The sequence below is a fragment of the Dromaius novaehollandiae genome, chromosome 3, assembly GCF_036370855.1.
Source record: "Dromaius novaehollandiae isolate bDroNov1 chromosome 3, bDroNov1.hap1, whole genome shotgun sequence".
Taxonomy (NCBI): Eukaryota; Metazoa; Chordata; class Aves; order Casuariiformes; family Dromaiidae; genus Dromaius; species Dromaius novaehollandiae.
In genome coordinates, this window is record NC_088100.1 from 123529565 (window position 1) to 123555097 (window position 25533).

The following is a 25533-nucleotide window of genomic DNA, read 5'->3' on the forward strand; positions in this document are numbered from 1 at the left end:
GCCCGCCGCTCGGCCCGGGGTGGGAAGGCGGGGCGAGAGGAAAGGGAGGAGGGACTCGGCCACCTTCGCCTCCTGCCTGGTCGGAAACAGCCGAGCTGAGCCCGAGCGCCCTGTCCCCCCTCGCTCCCGTCCCCTCCTCCTCCTCCTCCTCCTCCTTCCCCCTCAGCAAAATGGCGGCGCGTGGAGTCACTGGGAGCCAGTGAGTGACTCGGCTTCTCCTCCCCGCCGCTGCCGCCGCCGCCGCCACAGGCTCATTTGCATTGATCAGCCACCCCATCCCCCCTCCCCCGGATCCCAGACCGGCCCCTGCCTCTCCCCTCTTCTCCTCCCGGTCCTTCCCGCCCCCTCCTTCCCCTCCCCCCCTCGCTGACCCCCGCCCCGGCCCCCATCAATCATCAATCAGCAGCACCGAGTGGATCAATCAATGGTCGGGAGGAGGCGGCGGCGGCGGCTGCTGCTGTTAATGAACAATGTGTGAGAGCTGCGCCGAGCTGCTGGAGGTGTTAAATGAGAGTAAGTGCAGCCACCCTCCCCCACTACCCTCCCCCCAACACTCCTCACCCCGGGCCGGGACCCCACGTACCCTCCTCTGCACGGGCCGGGTTATAACCCCGCTTCATCTTCTTCCTTCCTTCCTCCCCCCCTTCCCTTCCCTTTCCCCGCTCGCCGCCTGGCTCGGGCCTCCTGCGCGCTGCTCGTGGGGCTGCCTCTCTCCGTGGGGCGGCAATATGGGGAGAGCCTGCCCTGCTCCGCTGCTTCCTTCCCCCTCCCTGCTCTCCCTGCCGGGCGACTCGTGGCCTGGGGAAGGAGGATGGGGGGGGGGGTAGTGCCGCGGGTTTGCGAGCCGCCGGGGCCTCCCCCGGAGCGCCCCCCCCCCCCACCCGCCGGCCCCGCGGGGTGCGTGTGCGGCGCCGGCCGGGGACGTGACCCGGCCGGCGGCGCGGGCAGCCCGCTCCGCGCCGCGCATCCCCGGGCAGCCGCGCCGGGGCCTAGCTGGCTGTCGCCGGGCTGAGGAGGTGCCTGCGAGCGGCTCCGGTGGCTGCCGAGCAGCTGGAGGCCGGGCCTGGGCTGGGTCGCTTTTAAGCAGGCGAGGCGGCTCTGAGTGATCCTGCCCCCCCCCCCCTCCGCCCCCTCACTGCTCCGCGCTGTGGTGTGGAGTTGGGGGGGGGGGGAGGGACACGGCGGAGGTGTTTTTTCGGTACCGATTTTCAAAAGCGACTGCTCGGCTGCCGGGGAGCCGGCGCCCGGGAGAGCCTGCCTGGACGCTGCGAGGCCGGGCTGTCGGGGAAGGAGCCGCGGCGTGTTGCTTTCGGGAGTGGTCTCCTGCTTCCTCCCCGAGTTTCCCCTTTACAGGTGTTACCTAAACAGCCGTGTGGGGAGGAGAGGGTTAACACAGCAGGTATTTCTCCCCCGCCGCTGAAATCCGAATTCATTTTGGGCACCACATTGCTCCTGCTGCCCTGTGCAGTAGGCCGCGTGCATCTCCGGGAACCTGTCCTCGGTGCTCCGTGGCAGGCCAGGTGTCTCCCCCTCTCTTGGAGGGCTGTCTGTGTGCACTGCTTCATGAACAAAGACTAAAAAACATGATCGTTAGGGATGCTGAGGGATTTAATAAACTTATCTGCTGCAGTTCGTGATTAGCGGGAAGTTTAGCTATCTAAAAATCTTAAATTTGTAAACATTTTCCTGATTGCACGCTATGTTCTGTTTAGAGACAAATCCTGTTGTGATAAAGTGAAACACAGAATGCTTCCTAGAACAGTACTTGGATAGGATTTTTTTTAAACTTTTGTGAGGCCTAATTGCATGAGTTGTTTGTTCTTTGCTAAAATATACCAGTGAATACTACATTAATAGTACATAGTAGTAGTTAGTATATAGTAGTAGTTGAGTATTGGCCTTTTTCTTGCTGGGGAAAGATGATGTTTAGTGATGATCAGCATTTTATTTGAAAAACAAGAAGAAATATATAAAACTAACTTTCATCAGACCCCGGAGGCAGGAATAAATCAAATTAAAAGGTTAACATCACAGAACTGTTGGATTGTTAAGAAAATTGTTTGCCAAGTTTGGCTAAGCTTGTAATCCTGGCATCTTATTTTGAACAGTTGTGATGTTTACCTAATTTTAGCACGTATATCTTATCTTTCTCAACTGGGAAGGTGGGGAATACACTGGTGCTATAGACCGTATGCTTATTTAAACTTGGTCCTATTTTGAACCTACTGTTATCAACGGTATATTGATGACAACTGTTTGTTGGAAGAGATAGCTTTGCTTGGTTATGATGGACTGATAAATAATCCTTGTTTAAACTTAAGACTGGTATGATCAAATGGGAAAAAAATAGCATTAGACTTGATTTATCAAGAAATCTCTGAATTTTCCATATGAATTTGGTTTTAAAACCATTTAAAAGTAATTGGGATTTAGGCAGTTAGATCTTCCCTTACGGATAAAGCAATACCTTATATCACTTTAACATTGGATTTTTGATAACTAGGGTATGTATAATTTAATGGTTCTGTATAATTCAGTGATATAAGCCTGCTATTTATGAAAAGGAAAGTTGGCTATGGTAGTTAAATTTATTAGGGAAATTATGCACCACTTTTGCTATATAATTAACTTCCAGAAATGCTGGTCAAATAACATTAGTTTTGGTCTTGCTCCCAGAGAAGCAAGGACACTTGAAACAAAAATGAGCGTTTTTTGTATGTGTTTGGATACTAAAGTATATGATGGTGTATAACATGTGCCACCTGCATTCGCTTTGTATGAGAATGAGTTATAAGGGAGATGTACTTTAATTCCTTTTACAACTTCAAGTTGTATTCTTTGTATTCTTGACTAATATTTAATGTACAAAAATAATGTTAAGCCTTGGTTTCTAAAACACTGCAGCAAAATTGAAAAGTGGTAGTAAAGAATGAGGTCATGCCCAAAATGTGTGAGCCAGAGACTGCCAGCAGTTTCCTTTTCTGCCCGCTGAGCATTTGAGATTGCCTCTTTACTGAAACAGTGTTTTGAAAGAGGTCCAGGAAACATCATTTAGTTTATTTTAGAAATTTCTCCCTAAACTAAACATTTTTACGCACAATGCATACTACCTTTTGTTTTCATTTACCCTGGTGTTTACAAAATAATTATTTGGTATCAGTTGTATGACAGGTCACTTACTGAATTGACTAACAACTCTTAATGCACTGTTTTGAAAAGAGCATGTGGGAAGGTCCCCTTTTCCTCAGAAAGTTACCAGTATATGGTGGACAGAAGGATGAAACCTGATGATTCTGCAAACAGCCAGGCATATTTTTATTATAAGTGCATTAGTCCTGCTGTAAACTATTAGAATATTAATCACACTCATAACAATTTGCAGAACTGGAGCCTTTGTCAAGCAGTGACCTTTGGGTAGGCCCAGAGGTATGTCTTCCCTGAGCTCATTACAAGGTTCCTGGTCCCTAGGCCTGATTTTGTAACAAGTAGTCAATGGGCCTAGTTCTACATGAATACAGTTCCAGTTCTTGTGGAACTGAAAACCTATAGTATTTGTTGGCAAAAGCTCCAGACCGATCTACCTACCGATATTTAATACAAAACTTCATTACTATACTTAAGCAGGACAAGCAGGCTATGTTTTGTGGACAGAAGAAGCAGTGTTGTTTTTTCTTGCGACATCTTTATTTTCAGCATTTGATATAACTATAAAACGCAGAAAATTCCCTGTTCCTGAGCTTACGATTTCCTGAGAAGAAGTAGCAGCTTGAAGTTATGACTTGGCCCAGGAACTTGGTAAAACACAATTTTCTCAATGAAATGCCCAGGCTTTAAAGCAGTTTTTGCATTGCCAGACAATCTATTGTTCAGTCAGAGAGAACAGTCTAATTTCTTTTTGAGGGCTCTAGGTATGTTAGCATCGCATATGTTTTTCTGGGTAGGCATTTAATAGGAATAAAGCCTACATATTGGTTAATCTGATGTCTGAGTTAATCTTCCTCAACATACACATTTTTAATAGCCTTAAATAGGGAAAGATAGGAAGACATGGTTGTTTACTTTTCAGGGTAAGGGCACTTATCTACAAAAGACTTAATTATGCCATTAAAATATGTTTTTATAGGAGCTCATTTAAATGTATTTACTTTCTACAGAAAAATGTGTAGGACATTGAATGCTTTTATGTTAATTTACAGCGTTTTGTGTCCTGAAATGAACCCTGATATTGACATGCTGTACATTCCTTGGTTGCTTTGGATGCCAGTTCTTGTCATTCAAGGAGGGATTATATTAAGTTTTGTTTGTTCTTTAGTAATATTTACACTAGTGTGCTGTCCAGAGGCCATGATCAGGATAGTTCTGTTTTGGTAGGTACTAGTAAAATTAGGTACCTAAAGTAAGTCAGAAGATGCATAAATGTAATACAAAGCTGTGCTTTTTCTGTCTCAAGTCTTTTATACCAGTCATTTTGCAGGTCATTCTGTCACACTTGAGACAAGAGTAAGTGGTTTCTGGCTGATCTGTAGGACCATGTTATCACTGGACACTTACAGCCTTCACCTAAAAGTATAAGAGTATGTGATACTCCATGATAAATTCTGAGATGTGACAGTGATTTTTTGATCTAAACCACAATTGGTTTCAGCCTATGAACTCCTATATAATTTCTAAGGAAGGTGCAAACCCGTTTAGAGGTTTTATGTAGGCATACATGTAGTTCTCTGGCTGGTCCTGAGTCAGCTGCACTTGACTGGGCTTGGCTGCCTAAGAGACTTCCCTTTGGGACTGCAACTGGTATTGATGTATGTTGACATAAAACTCCATAGATGGTCTTGTTTTAGGTTTGCTTTGGGTTTTTTTCGGCTTTGTTTTTTTTTTACAATTTGTAAACAAAATATTACAAGATGAGAAAAACAGTTTTTAGGTTTTAGCATAAAGCTACAGTCTTTCTTTTAGGTAACTTAGGTGGGCCTAGGTTATTCCCAGTTCTTTGTTTCTGGGAATGAAGTTTTTCTGCCCAGCATTCTGCTTCACTTTCTTCAATGATTACCTTTTTAGTCCAAAATAATTTTTTTTCTAGCAGCTCTGAAACAGTATAAAATCAGTGCATATTGATCAATAGAAGCTTCTAGATATTATATTATTACGCTAGCTTTCAGGCTATTTTCTCATTATGTTTTCTCTTAAACCTTTTGTAGAGGTTTATATTAAAAAAAAAAAAAAGTACAGTTTACTCAAGCACAGAGAGATTGGATGTAGACTAATACTGTTAGTTTTCTATCTGTTATTACTGTCAGCTGGCCTGCAGAACTTCTTCCAATATGATCAGGTCCACAAAATGCTTGAGATACTTGATTGTTTTAATAATTGTATAGCTTGAAAGTAGCCTTTCATTTGGATGTTCAAGAAGCTTGACTTGACTTCCTGTTGTGTATTCTGGGATGTAGAAAATACGAAAAGTAGACATAGAGGTGGAGCAAAGCTATGTTTACCTTGAGGTAGATCAGAAATCTTAGTATTTTAAAACACTGCAGCATTCAGTTCACTCTGGGCTCTGGAGAGGAGGAATATTTTGTGTTGTAGATACTCTGGTATTATCTGTAGGTAAGGAGCCTATTTTATAATATGAATATTAAAAATACTACATAATTAATATCAGTGTTCAAGAGGTACTGTTGTTTGCTCAGTGGTTGCCTGTAAGCATCAGTATCGATTATATGACTGTCCCTAGTGTCTGATGTAAACCTAGTGTTTCATTTGACTCTGATGCAGACCTGTAAGACAGTCTCTGTTGCATGTCCTTCCCCCCCCCCCCCCCCAAGTCTCAAATGCTTTCATTCCAATTCTGTGATATTTTTGTGTTCAGAGCCTTTGCAGCGGTTTTAGGGAGGTGTTATTTGGGTAACTGTCCAACTTTATTACATTAGCCTAATTCTTTAGTCTCTGCTGTTGATGAAAAAAAGCTCAGTTGTTTATAGAGTTCAGATTTAGTGACTGTTTTATGTTTACTTTTGTCTTTGGCCCTTTTTCTTTAAGGAGATGTGCAGCCAGACTTAAAGGAGAATGAAGATTACTTTTCCTCTGTAGTAATATTTCCCAAACTGTACTAATCATGTACTTTTGTGAAGTGCCAGTCCAAGTGAATCAGAATTCTCAGAGGAAAAAAATGGGAGGAGGAACCTATCTCCTCTCTCAATTGTGAACTTTCTAAAGGGAATGGAGAATAAGCTAATGTTTTAACTTCTTGTTTGTAGCTGTAAAGCAGCTTAAAGATAAACTCTGTGACTTTAGTAGCTGAAAGGTTTCCACTATTAGAAAGATACTTCAGATTTTGCTCTGTACAACTGTTTTGGTGCATGTTATTTGATGTGATCAAAAAATGATTTTATTGTGTTCTGAAATTTGTCCTGTTCATACTGCTAAAGATTGATGGTTCTTTCTCATTACTCCAGCCACTTAATCACTGATGCTGAGGATAAGTTATGTAAATTCCATTCTGCTGAGTTTTGTTGTGAGTTATGGACCATTGACATATACGAAGAGAAAGATCTTAGTAAATAATGAAATCTTATCTTGGATAAGTATTTGTTATAACATCCAATAATTCATTCCTTCATTTATGGTAGCGATTCTCAAACTTTATGCTGTAGATGCTCTCAGTCTTCCTAGTAAGGGGCCTGCACAGTCTCTGCAGTTGTATCCCTGCTTAGTTAGGTAAACACCTTTAAATTCAAGAAAGAAAGAAAAAAATCCTTTACTTGACTTTTTAAAGCGTTTGGATAGTGTAGAACTTGAAGTCAACTCATACGCTATGTTGGAAAAGTTCCTGTTAAAATTTTTTTTCAAATCTTTTTGTGCTGTATAGCTTTTCCTTTGTAAGGATAGTGTTCAAGTTATGGAATTCCCAAGCAGTTCCTGAGACATGTCCAAGATGTTGCATTTTAGGCTATCCTGGATGTTGTCAGTGTTAGTTTCTGGGGGAGGCTAGCTGTTTTAGTTTTGCTTATATGCTCAGGTGACAGAATGAGATGGGGCTTTGCTGGTAAGATGATGTCTGGGCTGGAAATTTCATGCTTTGGTTGAAGGGGCAGTACCTTGGAGAGCAGACACTGGTCCTATTTCCCTCTACTTGACTTTAAGGAGTTGCCTTGGCTTTTGGAGGACCAAGGGTTTTGTCTTACATGGAGGGACTTGTACAGCCTCAGGGGAGTCCTTTTAGTTTCTGGAATTCCTTTTTGCTCATTTTTCTTTGTTAAACAGTAAAATATATCTGTTCATTGTTGATACCAATTTTTCATTTTGTGACTTTGATTCCTTACAACTTTAATTTCTCTGTGTCACTGGAGTTTGCTTCTGCCTTCCTGTGCTCAACTAACATTGAGTGACAAAAGCAGATTTTGCTTTCTGGAATTACATTCTGTGGACAAGTGATGAACAGTCTGTGATTTGGCATTTTAGAGATTGGAAGGGGAAAGTAATGTTTACTTCTTTGTTCCTATTATTTCTTGTATTTTATACTTCGAGTATTTAGTTCCATCACACACTGTCCTGTGCCTTATCTTTCTTGCAAATCTTCCGTTATGTTTCTATACTCATGATTTTTCCATTTTTCAATTTCTGTTCTTACTTTTATGTTCTTTTTGCTTTTCTCCTCTGTCCTCCACCTTGCTTTATTCCTCACTATTGCTCTGGGTATACTTCTGTGCCTTCACTGTTCTGTGTTTCCTTTAACAGGCTTCCATAATAGGCAGATTTGCTTGCTTTCGTGTGCTCCCTTGACCACTGTTCAGGTCTGGTTGAGAAAAGATGAGAAACACCACAATCAGAAGTTGCCTGTGGATGATGGTAGTGCTACAATGCTGTCTTGGTGCTTCCAGCATTGCCCAAGTCCTGTTAAGTCTCCTACTGTCCTGAGGAGAGCTGGAAGTGAGAGAGAGAGAGAAAGATTCTGTATGTTTGTGTGGAAAGGCTTTTATGATATACTTGCATTAAAAAAAAAAAAACAAACTTTTTTTTTTTAATGTAGCCTGTCTGTTAGTTTCACCAGCTCAGGTAGTTATTAAGTAAGGATTTTTGCAGGCTAAGCTACACATTTACACTGATCAGGATGCTGGGACAACCTGAAAAATAATCTTACTATCTTCAGAAGCAAGTGGTTGTATTGATTACTGAATGCTCCTTATACTAATAGCATGCTGCAACTAAACATACTTGTGACTATTTAATTTCTGTTGTTTAAGCATATGTTGTGGTACTTTTTTTTCTCTCCCCCCCCATTCTGTGTAGCAAATTGACAGTTTCAAGAATCTAGTATGAGAAGAGGTTAGAAGCCATTCTTTTTGCTTTTCTTTTCTTGTATGTGAATTGATCTTCAATCTGAATGCTGAACCTGGACATATAACTGTCAGGATCTCTGGTTTTCTTAGCACTTCATTATCTTGCTCATTTGTCGTTTCATTGAGTTTTGGAATTTTCCAGATCTAATGTGTGTTGTGGAAGGTGAGCTTCTTGAGGAAATTCGGTACAAATGCATTACAGCTATTTTCAGATAATATTAGAAGAGGAAATACTTATCCTGTTTATCTCTTTGTACTTGGTATGCATGTATATAGAACTCCTCTGGGAGACTTAGTGTTGGAACAACTGGTTGAAGAAGCTGAAATGTGTCAAAGTCTTGGTGGAAAAAGCAGCTTTGAATATTGACATTTCTTTAGCTAATTTATAGAAGGTCTGTAAATAAGACTTTGGAAGCACATGGCAATTGAGGCACGATCTTTAGATCTGCATCTGCATAGCAGATTATTTCCCATGCAAGAATAAGAAGTGAGTGGCAAAGGATTTTTTGTTTATTTTTTTTTCTTTTTGCCTCTTACCTTAATAGATTCAAGAAGTCTCCAATTCATTGCACAGTTTTATTAATTCACTTGCACTTAAGAGTTTTTAATCTATGTAATTATATACAGAAACAGGGAAAAGTTTAGGATGAAAACTGAAGTGAGGCAGGACATCGTGATCTTAAATATGTTAGCCAAGAGGCCATCAGACAACTATACTGTACTTAACAATGGTGTATGTGGATTCCTTAATAGCTGAAAAAGTGCTCCTTCCGTACCTGCTGTGCTGATGAGCTGGTGAGGATGATTTCATACTGTTGCTTTTTGCCAGACTCATGAAGGATAACTGAAGCACGGGAGCTTTCTGCATGCTTTGGAAGAGTTTTGTTTGATTGTTTTTTGTCCTCCCAGAAAGATGGAAGCTTATTGCTTTTAATTTCGCATTTTGTGTGGAACCCAGTGCCTTCAAAACTTGAAGTATTTGTCTGCTTATAAGAGCAGACTTCCCACTTTTCAGTTGTGAGTAGATTTTTCTTGAGAAGATAGTCTGTTAGCCAATTAGTTGTATAAATAATGTAGAAGTGAAAGTTTTTTTAAGTGGGGAGGTGAACTGAAATGCTGGTATCTTTCAGAGTTGTCTTCTGCTGTCTGTCCCTGCTTTTTGCAAGCCTAGTGATCAATTTTCGTTCTAAACTCTATGGGCATCGATGAAACTGACAGTGTTTTCACTTTTAAACTTTCTGCTTGGAGAAACTATGAGCAATGATAGAAATGGACAATGGCATATTTGCAAGAGAGAACGGCTCCAGAGAAGCAGTACAGGGGCCAGGATGTAAAAATCTAATCAGGAATTTGGGAAATCATCTGTTCATAAAAGGATTATATTAAACATTTTATGCCATAGTTTTCACAGTCACCTGGTGTCATGGTTAGAAGTGATACAGTGAAATTGCATTGTAGACTAGTGGTCATCAGTTGACACAACAGTCTTATACTAATTTCCCTAGTTTAAACTTCTCTGAAGGTATAGTTAAGCATTCTGAACAGTTTTCTTTTTCCTCCTTTTGCTATGAAACAGGTATAGCATAGCACAGCACTGGGGACTGTGAGCTCACTTCCTCACCTGTATTTGCTTGTCCAAAATATGGATTAAGGGTGGGCTTGAGATAATTTTTGGTTACTTATTGTAACCCTTTAGGTTAGGGGTGGTTGGTTTGTCTACCCCTCCCTGCGTGTTCTTTACTACATTGACCACACTCTGAATTCTTTCACAGTTAGGAATACACTGTGGCTACTTAGCTTATGGCTGAATTAGTATTTTTGTTGCCTGAAATACTTTTTTTCCTAATGCTCTTTGATGAAATTAATCTTTTACCACAAAGTATTTATCATAAGTCTCAATGTTTTATCTCCTTAGGTAATATTTAAACAGATACAAGCTGATCAGAACAGAGTTTGATTTTCATCACTAATTGGGAAGAAGTCTTAATGGCAGCGTCAGTCTCAATCTTTCCAAACAGTTGGCTTTGTAGCTTGTGTTCAGACATAGTTACAGACTTTTAATTGCGTGCACTTGCTGATTCTTGACTCCTAAAATATTCGTTTACATGATAATGACATCTGTAAATATTTTCTGACCGGGGAGGGAGTGCTCGCCATGGAACTTACTGCCTTGGAGTTATGGGTATTGATCATACACATTGCCTTCATCTCTCTCTCATTTCTTTTGGTCTACTTGCTTACAGAAAAAAATTATGTAATTAGGCACTAGCCAATAAATTACTGAAAACACCATGTGTTTCAGTGAATTATTAAATACAGGATGTCTTAGCAAAAGTGACAGCAGAATTTGACAAGCATATGTTTGGAAGTTGATAATCTTAATGCAACTTTGCTGTTTGCCTATCCTTTCTCAATATTTTATTCTCCTTTTAAAATGAGGGTTGCTTGTGTCTGTTTTGATCAAAAATAATGTCTAGGAGTTGAAATATTCATCAAGCTCTTTGGCTTTCAGAGGGACTGCCTGAAGCCCCATTTAGTATAATAACACTTGGCCGGTTTATCTTTCTTATTTCCTTGTTTAAGGAGGTTCAAATATATTGTGTAGAAAATTTATCATGTTTGCTCCTCTCAGATTTTGACTGTAAAAGGTGGGATACCATCATTAGCCACTTCTGCTATAAATCTGCTGGAAATCTGTTGTTTCCTACTAGCCAAGGTAGTTGCAGTCATGGACTCTGGCCTTTTGTTGCTGGTTATGTGAGGAGAAATTATTGTTGTTTTCTGTAACTGATTCATAGTATGCCAAGTAGTACATCTAAACTAGTTTGCAAGGTTTTCTCTTGAAAATTGAAACTTGAAACTTCCTGGCACAGTTATTTTAATTTTTGCATTTCTTGCTACTTGTGATTAATAGAGAACTACTTTAGCTTTTGGAACCTTGTTGGTGCAATTAAATCTTTGTTTGACTTGTAAAATAGTTAGCTAAACTTTAAGTTCTATGTTTTCACTTTAAATTGTTATTTAGAAAAAGTTTAGTGATGGTATAATTAAAGAAAAATCACTCAAAACTAGAGTCATTCAAGTTGTGGTATATTATTTTCAAAGTTAATATGTTATTAGAAAGAAATAATGCAAATAAGTACTCCATTTTAAACTGAAGGTGAGCAGTTCTTTATCAGAGCAGTAATTTCAGCATTGATGGTGGCAGCCCTAGCTTTGGGGATAACTTGGAGTAGTTAGTGATACGCTAGGAATTCTGGCTTTATGTGGTCATTGTCCAATCCTGAATTGATTCCTTAAGACACTTAGAGTGGTCCCTGTCAAATATTTATGGTCAGTGGTCTGATTCTCTAAACCCACCTAGTATAGACTTCTGTACGTTTTGATAATGTCAAGCAGACTTGTTTCTATGGAAATACTCCTTAAACTGAGCTGGGTATTGTGTTGAAAGAAGAGCTAAAACAACATTATATTAAAGGGCAAAATGTAATCTTCCCAGAATTATAACATCTTGACTTGGAGTTAAAAACAATTTACAAAACTGAGTTAAAATAGGACTCCAGAATAAGGCCACATTTTTTATGCCAGTGAATGGCACAGATGCGTCAAAAGTCCTTTATAGCCTTTTTCTTTACTAATGTTTAATTTTTTGCCTTTCCCTGGAAAGGGAGGGCTGCTTGAGGAATTACGGTGCAAAGATACCATGGCTTTTTGTTCATAGGCACCTTGCATCTGACATGACTAACATTGAACAAGAGCTAATAAACCCTGGTGGACCCCGGCTCACCCCTGCTGTACCACCAGACTGGTATTCCCCTCACTCTGGCTTCCATGGAAATTTAACAGCTGGTGCTCCCACTGCATGGTGCTGGGTTGGTAAACCCTCTCAGAAGCTGGGGGGTTGAGAAGGATGATGCTGATGCACTAGGGGGTGGTCTCGGGTCAGCAGAGCCAGAGCAACACCAACTTTTGCCCCTCTTTGATTCCCTTTGCAACCATACCATCCACAAGCTGGTCTTAGCTCAATTTCATATCAGTGTTTGATCAAAACAGCCATACCCCATGACATGATATTAAAATGGTGCAAACTCATTGTGCTTCTTAAATGTTTGTTAATTTTTTTTTTTTTTTTTTTTTGCTTATGTTAGCTTTGTACTCTTTTTTGTCCATGCCACTGTAAGTGTATGCTGGATGCGATATTGCTTGTTCTCCCACCATTGGCATAATCCAGCATGAATTGTGCATTTCATGCTCTTGCCTAGTCCAGATCAAGTTTGCATTGCTAGATGGTAGTGCTTTGATTCAATATTTGTGAATTTTGACCTATGGCTACAGATGTTTGTGTGATGCTCCTGATTCTGGATGTACTGTGCTGAAACAGTAGGGCTAACCCCATATGGGGCCAGTGTGAGTTCAGACAGTGTAGTAGCTTAGGTTTTGCTCTGTGTGCAAGTGGCAGTGCTGCTTCTGGACCTGAACTGACCAGTGAAGCAGCACAGTCATGTTTGTGGTGGCGTGTCTAAGACGGTAAGAGGTTATCTAGCTGCTGATTCATCTTGATAACTTCTGGGCAGAACCAGCTCCAGTGTCCTGCCAGTTGTGAAATTGTTAATATGAAACCTGGGTAAATTATCCACTGATAATCAACATTTGACTGCATTTAAAAAAAAATTTGTGCAGAACTGTTCTCCTTGAAAGTAGTTTCTGAGACATGCTCTTCATGAAGGTGAGAGTCATAAGATACTCTTAACAGAGGTAACTGTTGGCTTAAGTAGAAGGCTGTGGCCATGCTAAACAGCATTTTAACCAAGAGCGATTGTGACTTAGCACACTGGAAACTTTGGGATGGCATCAATTTTGAAAGATGAGAATTCTTAAATTGCATACAACTTTTCAGAGTCAGCTTCTGCTGTTTTGCTCCACACTGCCTTAATTTATTGTAGTAGAAGAAAGATGCTTGCTGGAGAAGATGAGGGAGATGGAACAGGAAAAACACATAGTAAATGAACAGAATGAGATTCAAAGAGAAAACTTGATTGGTGTTTGCATGGGAAAAGGAAGATACCAAAGATGGAAATTAGCTAAGATCAGCTAATAGATTTGCCTCTTCTGGTGAAGTTGTAGCTTGTAAGTGCTATTTGTCTGATGAATGTATCATGGCTCCTGCTATTGCAATGTATCTACACTATACTTTGGAATACTGAATTAAAATGAAACTGCTCAGTCCACTCTGATTTTGTGCTGGCTATGAGGAATTATGCAAAGAATAACCAGGGGACCAGTTATAACTGTTTTTCCTTACTCCTTCAAGTAGCTTCTGTATTTTCATTCATAAGAACACAGTATCCTTTAGACTTGCAGACCTTTGACAGATTTGGTTGAGATTACTTTTATGGTCAAAAGTTTATGCTGAGTGTCTGATAGAGGCCAGTAGCTTCATCACAGTTTGGGGTTTTTTCCTAAGGAAATGAGCTTGAAGGGTTTGCTAATTCCCATCTTTAAGCTATTATGTTGTCTCAGTAATATTTGTTTTGTAATCTGTGTACTTTGTAATTACAAGTTTGTGAGAAAGAAGGAAAACAAATTTACCAAGTTGGAGATAAGCATCAGAATTTTATCTTAAATTAGTGATAAATACTTTGTTGGTACATTGGAGTTATTTCTATCAAGGATTTATGAAGATGAGCACTTTAGAGTTAGGGTTAGATTTAAAAGGAATTCGGGTATGTTATGGGATGGAAATGGATATAGTTAATCTTAATGCTATGTTGTAGTGGTGTGGTGGGGGGTGGGCATTGTCAACTCAATATTAAAGATAAGTTTAATTTAGCATGTCAAACTCAGAAGTGCTTTAACCATATGATTACAGAATTTTGTTACTGCAGCAGTTTGGGTGACACATCTGATACTAACCTGATGCTTGAGCAACTTTTCTAATACTGAGGAAAGTGAGTCATTTGTGTTAGTACATTCTACATAGTGTTTTAGCACATTTTCTAATGTGTATCCAGTCAATATTCTGGAATACTTTTATTTCATGGAAACTGGGGAGTGGAAAGAAGACTGTTTTTCTCTCATAGAAAAGTTACAGGGAAGGTTGGGCAGTTAAACCCAAAATACTGACATTGAAGTTCAATCGACACTGTCCTTTTAGGTGGTTTTTAAAGGCAGCTTTGTAAAGGTCTGAAAGAACTCTGGTTAATACATCTAAAGCAGCTGCAAATTATCTTTAATAGAAAGAGGAGGAATTTTAATGGATGGAAGTCGAAAGGGAATGGAAGAAGGTAAGCTCTGTGCCTATCATCTTTTCTTTTTTTGCTGTCAATCACAAAAAAAAACCTGTACAGCAAATATCTCAATGTATATATGTCTATAAAAATGTCTGCTGAATGAAGGCTCCTCTGATTCTGTGAACTGTATTTATAAACAAGTTTGTGTTTCTCTAAAACTGTTATTTTCCCTAATGCTATTTCATTTAGTGCATGACCCTTGATTTCTTCTGTTCAGTCTGTGTGAGAAAATAATTTCCGAGAATAACATTCATTTTGAAAGTGTCTATTCTTTTCTGTAAAGAAGTTAGTATTAGGTGAGGTGGGGGAGGGAGGGAGCAAAATCTGTATGTGATCTTAGTCATTACATTTTTGAATATGTAGAAATTACACTTTTACATATTAACATAAACAATTTTCTATTGTTTATGCCTTTTACTAATTTATTTCTCTGAAAGTAGAGAACATACTTTTCAGAATGACTTTTTTTACTTGCCACTTGATTGCACTTAGTGTGATAAGTGACCTTTGGATATAAGATATTCCTCGTAAGTCTAGCATGATAGTTGTCCTTGAGGTCTAATTACAGTCTGTTCCTCTAGCTCTGAAGTTCTTGCTAAAAATGCACTGAAGATCTGAGCTTCATTTGTTCACAGTTGAAATTATGCTGTTCCTTTCTTTGCAGTTGGCGTGTGGTTTTCTCATCTGTCATTCTCTAGTTTTAGTAGCTTTATTAATAATCTTTTTCTTAGCTTGGGAGATCATGTTGTTTCTAGTACAACAATACACACTTAGCTAATCACCCTTTTGTGGAAGACTGGCTGTATATCACTCAGTTTTTCATTTCAGGCAGGCCAAGTGAAATAGGGAATGGCAGTGAGGTAGTCCACTTTTTTTCTGAAATGTTTTAAATTTTTACTTTGACTCTTATGTGTTTTGGCCTCTTGTCAGCTACTTTAATAAACCATTACATTTTAAGTATGTTTGATTGTAAGAAGAAACATCTGGAAATATATGCACTAGAAGATGGTAAAAGAGATCAAGCAATTATTTCGGGTCAGTTAAGCAGCTTGGATCATTCTTACCTGGTGTTATGACAAAAGAGGCATCTCAACCAACTTGCTATAAAGAGTCAGTGAAATGAGACGTTTTGAGGGTGTAAAAAGACCTCATTTCCTATGTTATATTTGTAGAAAACACTTAGCTGGAATTTGCCTACTAGTCTTTCTTCTTTCTGCTGGTTAGTTTTGCCTCAAGTGGATGTGGCCTTCAGAGTTCTGTTTCTTGCTGTACTCTAATAGTGGCAGTATCTTCAGTTTCTTTGCTTGTAGGTGTTAGGGTGAAGCTACACCAGATGGGGTGAGCCAAGCTTATGTTTTCTGTCACTGCAAAGGTGATTACTTCTCTCAGCTTCATACTCTTCCCACTTTCCTTCCCAGTCCCTCCTGATTCACATAGCTGCCACTGAATATTCAGTGACTTATGAAGCCAGCAAAAAAAAAAAAAAAAAGTGGATAGTTTATTGCTAGACTGGTAAGTTGAATCAGCTCAGTTCCCTGGTGTGCCTCCCTGGGTTCCTGCAGGAGTGCTGATGATTGTTGGGAGCGGTTGCAATGCACAGCTACCAATGGGACTGCTGCTGTTAGTAGTGTGTGCTTGGACTGGGTGAGGTTGATCATGAAATTGTACCTAGAACAGGGAAAAGGTGTTTTGGGGGAGAAAGTAAAAGAGAAGGAAGGAGTGGAGGATGAGAAGAAGGTCTGTGAGGCTTGAACTGAGAAGAAAAAATGTCCAGAGCAATTCAAAGAAGGAGAAGAAAGTTGTGAAGAAGGAGAGCTCAAGAGAGTAAATTAAGGAAGGCATCTCTAATGCGACTAACTTGTGAGTGCTTGGAGAAAGAAGCAGCTGCTGGAAACTGTTGGGGAAGAGCTGAGCATAGGGTTGGAGTACCACCAGTGAAAGAGGTACTATGTGGTCATGGAATGACTGCTTGTAAAGCTCCAGGGCATATGTTATCTATTCTTACTGAATTCTTGATTTGTACCAGAGAAGGCGTTATGTGTGCAGAATCATCCCTATATTCTCAAGGAGACATTACAAGTCTTCAGTTCAATAGCAATGGAGGATCATTACATTCTCATGCCGCCTTTTTAAGTGGAGGACTCATTAGGCCTGTGTTTCCTAAAATTCTCATATTTCAGGTATGTTTACTCCAAATTAAAACTGGCTGCAGGAGCCAGATTTCCTCGTGTTTTGACACTGAGCAACAGGCTGCGTGGCCTGTCATACAGCATGTCCCACTGCTTGTTTCTTCCAGGCTTCAGAGATTGGTTACTAAGCACAAGGCAGATGATCAGAACACACAAGGTGCTGCTTTGACATGCTCCTGCTGCTCTCGGAGCACGCAGGTATGCCTTAGTGCATCCTGTGGGAATCACTGCCTTAGGTCTGAAACCAGAAAACCTGGAAAAATCTGTCCACCATGTTAACTTGCAAGAAGGGGGCCTGCCATTGTAAAACTTTTTGAAAAAGCTTGACATGGATGTTAATGCTGGGTTTGAAACACCAGAGGTGTGAGAGACTGGGGAGACAGCAGGCTAAGGAGGCACTAAGGAATGCAGAGTGCTTCAACATGGGAGAGAAAAGGGGCATGCTTTTGTAATGGATGGGTCCGTTTTAACTACTGGCCCATACAAGGCAGAAGAAAACCAGTTTGAAAGAAGAGAGAGAGAGAGATCATGATGTGGAAGTGAATTCTATGCAGCAAAGGAGTGGGAAATCCTGGAATCCCTACAGAACTGTGGCTAAAATCAACAAATACTCAGCAGTGATAATGAATGCAATTACTCCTATTTATTTTCTGTGTATTTTTTTCAATTGAAAATATTTGAAAGGCTTCAAACCTAATTATTGCTGTACTTCACACTACCTGTGTCCCTGAAGAGAGGTGCTGTAAATCAAGAGTATCCGTAAAGTTGATGTTCAGAATAAGCCAGGAACTCGGAAGAGTAAGATTTAAATACTGGTTGTGAGGACATGAAGCAGCTGAGCTGAAAAATGGCATTTCTGCAAAGGAATAGGAGAGAGCTTCAATTATGGTCTGGGAGAAGCCCTGCCAGATGTGTCACTTACCTCTTTGGCTTTAGCACAGACTTAGATCAACTTAAATTGATGGGGAAGCTGCAGCCTCAGTGTGGTTGCTCTTGTGTTGAGCTTTCTGAGTACTTTCAGGGAAAAGATCAAAAGTACTTTTAGGTACCGAAAAAAGGAACGTGTGTATACAGTCACTGTGTTATTTAGTCATTACTAAGTAAGACTATAGTTGGTCTACGTGTGAAATATTGAATGTATAAACAGGGAAATAAGAAGTTTCTCCAATTAGCACATACACCTTTCTATTTTGTTATGCAGGGGCATAAACTTCAGTATTTCCTTAACTTCTAGAGTCTGTGTGCTTTATGTGGCAACTGTAGCAGCTACTTTTGGGGGCTAATTTACTTAACTTTGAGTACCTTTTTCTTAATCTCATGGAGGGAAATTTGAGAGCCTTTCGAGATATCGCAGTGAAGAAGGCTGCTCTGCAAATTAGGAGTTACTGCTGTACTTTTCAGAATGTGCGTTTTTAAGTGGGGAGATGTGGGGAAGAAGCAAATCTTGTAAATTCAGAAATGTGTATGCAAGATCATCCAAGTTAGAATTAGGCTCACTGGTACTGAGTTATGGTCAACAGGTTTCTGTGTCAAGTTTGAAAGAATTCATCTTAATGCAACAAAGTTCACAAAATTGATAAAACTTTGTAAGGGTATTATGAATGTTTTATGCTGTGTAAGTTTTTTAGATACAGTATGTATAATCAAGGATCTGTCTTCTATGGTAAACTTAACCTGAATTGTTTGTCATAGTTGTTGGGTTTCTTCAGCACTGTGATTTGGCCTTAAGAGAGTCAAGTGTTATGGTAATTTGTCTTGTTTGTAATGAAAGTTTCAAGTGATACCCATCTTTTTAGTCTACTTGTCAGTTTGTACTTTGTCCGGGAGCGCTGGGGATCTTCAAGCCCTACTAGGAATGAGACAGAAAAATGATTTTTAAAATTTGATAGTATCCTTTTGAGAGACTGCTTTTCATGTGTGTGTTTTTTATATATGTGTGTGCATATATATAAATATATGTATGTATGTGTGCATATGTAACATCCATATTTCAAAGATGACATCAATATTTTTGTGTGATTATTCTCCCAACTTTACATTCTGATCTGTGCTGGCAGAATTTTATTAGCTTTAGCTTTTTGGAAACTCAGATCACGAAGGGCCTTGTAGGGCTGATGTTAGAAAAGAGATTGAGGTAGGGGTTCTGAAAAGCTTGCTCCTTTTAGGGGAACCTTTCCTACAAAGCTTGCTTCTGAAGTAGCTGTGTAACCGTGTAATATTTGAAATTTTCTGTGAAATCTGGAAATAAATATTTACGTTAGTTTTATGTTATAAAAAATGGTCAACATGAAAAACCCATATGTTCTAAACTTATATTGCAATTAGATAGTTGTAGAACTCTACAGAATTTTAGGACAAAGAGGAAGTGAGAATTGTGCATTGCTATTTGGAGAAAGAAATGTGAACAATGGGCAAAATCCAGTGTCCTAATATATACATTGATGTGTAAATGTAGATGTGAACTGCTACTGATATTTGACTTACTAGAGTTTGTTTTTGTGTGTTTTTGATGAAAGTGGGACATTCAATAATACCTCATTGAAATATTTGGGTTTTAAATTCACTATATAGCTTTTCTGATTTCTGGCTCTGATAAATGTGGTAAATGCTTATTGTTACTGCCAACTGGTGATTTGTTAGTACTAAATACCAGTAGACACATGCATACATTTGAAAGTAATAATTGGGGACTTAAAAGTCTGAAATAACTTTACGCATATGCTACATGTATAGCATCTCTTATCTTGATAAATTTTTTTTCAATGTTCATCTGGTTAGAAAAAGCAAATTGAGGTCTCATGGTCATCTCAAAATTCAGACTCTTTAAAAAAAGAAAAAAAAAAGCTGGCTGAGGAGTAAACTTGTTGAAGAAGGTTCCTATACAAAAGTGCACACTGATCAGTAGCTCCCAGTGAAGCTTATGAAGAGACTTCATGCTCAGGTCTCCTGTAAATTTAGCTATTTAGATTCTTTTATAGAGTTAAAAGCTTTTTTCTGTGCATCCATTTCTAAACCACTCCCCTGCACCTTGCAGCTACCTAATAAGGAATGGGCTGTTTTTAATCAAAGAAGTTTGTTTATAAGGAACAGGAAAATATTGTTTCCACAATATAGTCTATAGCCTTGTCCAATTAAAAATGATAGTCTCCAGAAACATCTTGTGTAATTTATAAAGGTTTTATTTTGTGTGCTTGAAGAGATTGATGTTGACCAGTTTGAGTATGCGATAGTGGATTATAAGAGGCTGTTCTGAATCACTGATTTTCACAGTAGAATCCAAGATGTTTTCCTTTTGAAGTTAGTTGTGTCCAAGCCTTGTCTCTGTTTAATGACAGCAAAAAATATGTTGATTTTTGGTTGAAGACTTCAGTTTCCAATATGATAAGATAATTTATTTGGGTGTTATGCATTTTATGCTGAAAAACCTTTGCCATAAAGTTACTGTAACTTGACTGCCAATGTTTTTATTATTACAAAGTGGATTTTTTGTTTTTCATGTTATGCTTTTCATTCTACCCAAACAGAAAAGATAAAATTTATTAAAAATACAACAATTGCACACTATTTTCCTACTAACATGTTTTTATTTTTCTTCAGTATCTGACATTGAAGGTGGTGATGGATTGCAGCTCAGAAAAGAACATGCGCTCAAGATATTTGCTTACATCAATTCCTGGACACAAAGGTATTTTTATAAAGAGTTTGATACTGGATCTCAACAGTAGGCTGCACTTCTTAAAAAATATGGTAGAGTGAATTAAAATGGGCAAGTTATCACTGTGTAGCTAAGTGATATTTGGAGAGTAGAGGACACTTTACCACTTATAAACACAAATGTTATGTTATGCAGTGCATATGGGACAAAGCATGTTTTTAATATGACCACTGTTCTAGGTGCCGTAGAAATAAAATGTGTAGTAGTAAATAGCTAAATTGCAATGACAAATAATGTATGCTGCTATTTTAACTTGAAAATTTCTGGCTTCTTTTTGAGGGGGTGGGGGGAAGGAGAATTAAACAAACTGAACTGTTATGTTAATTTTTTCTCACTGTCCTAATACTGGGGCTCAAGATGAGGAACAATTGCAGCCCATAGCTATTAATCTGATAAAGAAAATTCTTGACACATGGTTGTCTTAAGAAAAAAAAATAGATCATTCCTTTAACAGACCTATTATTTATATTACTCTTTTAATTTGAAAAGGAGTTATTTTAGCTATTCTGCTTTCCTCACCAATATGGATTTTTTCCATTTGTTGGTATCTAGCAGCAGTGGTGCAAGGAATTTTATGGATATTAGTTTTTAGAAATAATCTACAGTAAGGATGTTTGGAATTCAGTGCTCAACAGTGGTTGCAGAACCAAACTGAAGCCTAAGAAATATTAGGAAAAGCATAGAGAACAAATTGAAAAACATAATGTCCTATATAAATCCAGGTTATATCCACATTCTGTATACTTCTTACAATTCAGGTCCCCTCATTTCAGAAGTGATACAATAGAGCCGGAAAAGGCTTAAAGTGCAGAACGAGTAAATAAAGATCTAGGATTGCTTCTTTACAAGAAAAAATGAAGTGGACTTTTCATCTTAAAGACAATGGAGGGGGAAATATGTTGGGGCTCTGCGAGATCATCAGCTTTATTCAGTAAATATTTAAGGAATTATTTGCTGTCCTTTCCCATACAAGAATTAGGAAAAATCAGTTGAATGTAGCAGGTGGCATGATGTATAGTTGAGTTATATGTAATATAGCTACTCCAGGTGCTGAAAGTGTGCAGTTGGAGACTTTTTAGAAGTCCATTGAGAGCTGCTTAATATATCTCTTGCTCTGGAAGTCCCTGAACTACAGATTATTCTTCCTAACTCTCAGTAATTAAGGAACTGTCTCTACCTGCTTACCCTAATCTTGTGTTCTTCCCCAGGCATTCCTTGTTTGCCACTATTGAAGAAGGTGTGTGTGCATGTTTTGCCCAGGATATCATTGGTTCTGTTGTGACTGAGATCAGAAGAGTTGTCCTCAGTGGAGTCAAAGCAGTTACGTCCCTGGTAGTTTAGTGCTGGTAGATATTTCTGATGTTTTAGCCTCCAAATGAAAACTGGGCATGCCATGTTTTAGGTACCTGTGGTAGCAGACTCCTCTTCTTCCTCATTGCATTCTGCCCAAAGAAGGCTATTTTGTTCGTTATCTTCTGCAATACTCTTTTTGACATGGAGGAAATTTTAAATCAAGATCATCATCAGCAACAGAAACCAGAATCCTGTCATTCCTTGACAGATCAAGTTTGTCTGAGAACAGTTGCAACCTAGTCTTTTTCCAGGATCACCATCTGTTTAGAGATTTGTTTTGTTCAGGGCTATAATATTATAAATGCAACCTAAAGAAAAAATAAATATTGAAAAACATTTAACTGTTCCTTTTCTTCAGGTTTCTTTTTACCTTCCTTACATAGGCCTTTATATTACAAGAGAGTATGGAAAACATTCCTTAACCTAGTCAAAGTGGAAGTTAAAGATGCCGCCACAGGAAGGAGTTTTACTTTAAATGTTTCATATCCCTTTTCTGTTCTTCCAAATGGGCTTTAGAGGATTTTGTATATTGCTTTGTGTTTGAGGCCTTCCTTATGAATTCCTTTCTAAAGTGTAAATCTCTGACTTCAGAAGATCCACTGGCAGCTTAGCCTGAAGGACACTTTGCTTCCATCTCCATGTAGTGTTTCCATTTCAGTTTCCCTCTGGGAATTCTGATATCTTGAAAGAAGTCATATTTGTAGCATGCCCATTTTTTCATAGATTGTATTTTAAATTTTGGTGGAGCTCTTCTTCCGATAGACACATTCAGGTATATGAAAATTTATATAGAAGCTTTGCAAATACTTCCATCTTGACTAATATACCTTTGCCCAGTGGAGAATTCTTCAGTATTCATTAACATTCAAATACAGATATGTGAAAAGTGTTCAGCAGGCTTTAGGTTTTCATGATTATTCAGAATAATTTGCTTACAGCCGGGAGGGGTGGTAATTTGTAAGCACAAAGAAAGAACCTATTGTACATAGTTCTCCCCAAGGATAAATGCTGAAGGGTATACCTGTTGGTTTTGCCTGCAATTTGTTGTTTCATTTGCTAATGTGGAAGTACACTTACTGGTAAATCACAAGAATCTGTCTTCAGATGGGTGAAGTCGTTCTCCACATATGGGATATTAAAACAATTTTTCTTGCTGTATAGATGGAAGAAAAGGTTTTAGGCGCTTCCATCACTGAATCTGTCCTGCAATTAGGGGATACTGAGTGTTATCTTCAGAGCTTTTTGCAGTGGATTAGGCTATGTATTCAAGATGTATATACTTTAAATGCTGTAGCTCAAGGATGTAAGGTTTGCATTCTGTCAAGAAAGGCAGCACCCTTTATCCATTGTAGACATTTTGTTATTTAAAATCTGTAGTTCCGAGTTCTGTCTTTTCTCTTACAAATTATTATTTATTAAGCCCAGTTTCTAGCTTAAATGCTGTTTTGCAGAGGAGTTTTGTAATTACCTCTTACTGATGACATCTTGCCCTATCTTCTGCCTGCTAATTTCTTTCAGAAATGGGTATGTTCATTTTTATATTACTGTAGTACCTGAGAACCCTAGTCTTGGACTAGAGTCCATTGTGCTCCATGCTGTACAGATGCAACGGGAAAAAGGTCTCTACTGCAAGATGCTACCAGTTTAAATACAAATGTGGAAGAAACAGGTACATGCGGACACCTGGATGAAATACGAAGAGAAATCGGTCCACTGTCATATCATACAATAGTGAATTCAGTAAAGGATATTTCCTTGAAGTGGAAGTTCTTTGAGATGGATTTCTATATGTTTGTTTTTCCCTGGGAGTCTTGACTGATACATGATACAGAGGAGGCTGATGCAAGTAAAGCTGATTTTATTTTAGGCTCTTCCTCGAAATTTTGAGAACAGTGAAAATAGAATGGAAGAGCACTTAAGTGGGCGTGCTGAGTTTGCAGCTCCAGCTTCAGTTACTTTGTCTAGTAGAATTTGAGTGAGAAAGGGCTGAGTCCATCTCAAAGATTCTGTTACAAGCATGTAACCTTTAATTTTACTGTTCATTGAATCCCCCTTGCTAATTGATTACTTTCTTCTGTAGAAGATCCTCCAGGATTTAAATTCTTCTAGGGGAATATCCTCCAAATTTTTCTCAGAGTAAGAAAATTGCCTTGTTAGTATGGAAGAAGCAAATGTTCCCAGACAATAGGGTCTAGGGTATCTACCTTGAGTGTTCATGCACACAGAATATCTTTGTCGTGTCCATCTATCCTTGCCCATAATGAGCTATAACACAGTTTTCTAACTTGGTAAGTGGATTGAATTTCTTTTGGTCATGTCATTATCTTGCTAGAGGAATGGTGTATAGTTCTCCTTTTGTTCTTTTCAGTTTACAATACATGAGTCAATAGATGTTCAGAGGAATATTTTCTGAATCTACAAAGTGAAAGTAACAAAGACACTATTGACACTGCTTTTTCCCATACAGGCAAAGGGTACTAGTGTGCATAGGGTTTCTCTCCAAATGCAGATAAAGGAAGCGATCAGTTCTTAAACACAGTTAAAAATAAAATTGTTTTGTAGCTCTGTTGATTTAAAAAAAATGATTATTTCCTACACAGCTGACAATCATGTCAGGTGGTTTATTGTGGTGCTATTGATAAAGAGAAACAGATGAGGGAAGGGATTCAGGAGCATACCCAAGAACACTGCTTCTCCAGTAGTACAGTGACCTTGCCCCTAAGATGCCAGGCTCACCCTTTTGTATATTTTAGTCACAGTGGCAGCTGCTGAACGATAACAGGGACTTCACAGTTTTCGGTGAGCATTTTGAAATAATGGGATGTTCATAGGGTTTAAGGAAGTCTTTGACTCTAATTAGCTGTTGGGTAGAGTCTGTTTCATTTGGATTTCCTTGCTTTTATGAGTCTGTCACATATTTTGTTGTTGAAAGTGTTTTAATGTGAAACTTCCTTTTGGTGAGTTGCTTTAATATTCAAATTTGTCCTTTCTTTCCCCTTACTAGCTCAATATTGAGTCAGTCTTCATGAGAATATCATTCTAGCTATTCTGCCTTTAGCTACCTCAGGAATTTTTATTTTTATTTTTATTTTTTCTGTTTTCTTACAGACAATGTCTGTGCTGTTTCAAGGAGTATAAGCATTTGGAGATCTTTAACCAAGTAGTATGTGCGCTTATTAACTTAGTGATTGCTCAAGTTCAAGCTCTGCGGGACCAGCTCTGTAAACATTGCACTATTAATATAGATTCAACATGGCAAGATCAGAATAATCAAGCTGATGAGCCCTTGAATGTAGAAAGAGAGTCTCATGAAGAAGAAAATGGAGAACGGCAAAAGTCTATAGAGAAAAAATTAGATTCTGCAAGAACTTGTATCCTGACAGAGGAGGAGTCTGCAAAGAACACTGATGCTTTTAGCTTATGGAGCACTGATGAGAAGGAAAAACTGTTGCTGTGTGTGGCAAAAATCTTTCAGATTCAGTTTCCACTGTACACTGCTTATAAGCATAATACTCATCCCACAATAGAGGTATATCTCATCTTTATGTGTTTATTTAATTATTTTGTGAAAGGTTATTTGTTTTTATTAATGAGTAGACTGTGTGTGTTTGGTGATAGTTGCTTTCAAACAGGATGGGCAAATTCAGCTC

General features: G+C 38.8%; 1 protein-coding gene across 6 annotated transcripts in view; it reads left to right on the forward strand.

Moving 5' to 3' along the window:
* Positions 1-46: 46 nt before the first annotated feature.
* The window catches only part of USP34 (ubiquitin specific peptidase 34), a 153164-nt gene continuing 127677 nt past the window's right edge, over positions 47-25533 (forward strand). For 4 of the 6 annotated variants that reach the window (XM_026094585.2, XM_026094588.2, XM_026094586.2 and 1 more), the window contains exons 1-3: positions 48-513; positions 20413-20500; positions 24992-25412. In XM_026094585.2, coding sequence (XP_025950370.2) covers positions 471-513; positions 20413-20500; positions 24992-25412 — 552 coding nt within the window. In that variant the 5' untranslated portion in view covers positions 48-470. Of the gene's footprint in view, positions 514-20412; positions 20501-24991; positions 25413-25533 lie in introns of all 6 variants that reach the window. The other 2 variants (XM_026094587.2, XM_064510027.1) reach the window with 1 other exon arrangement.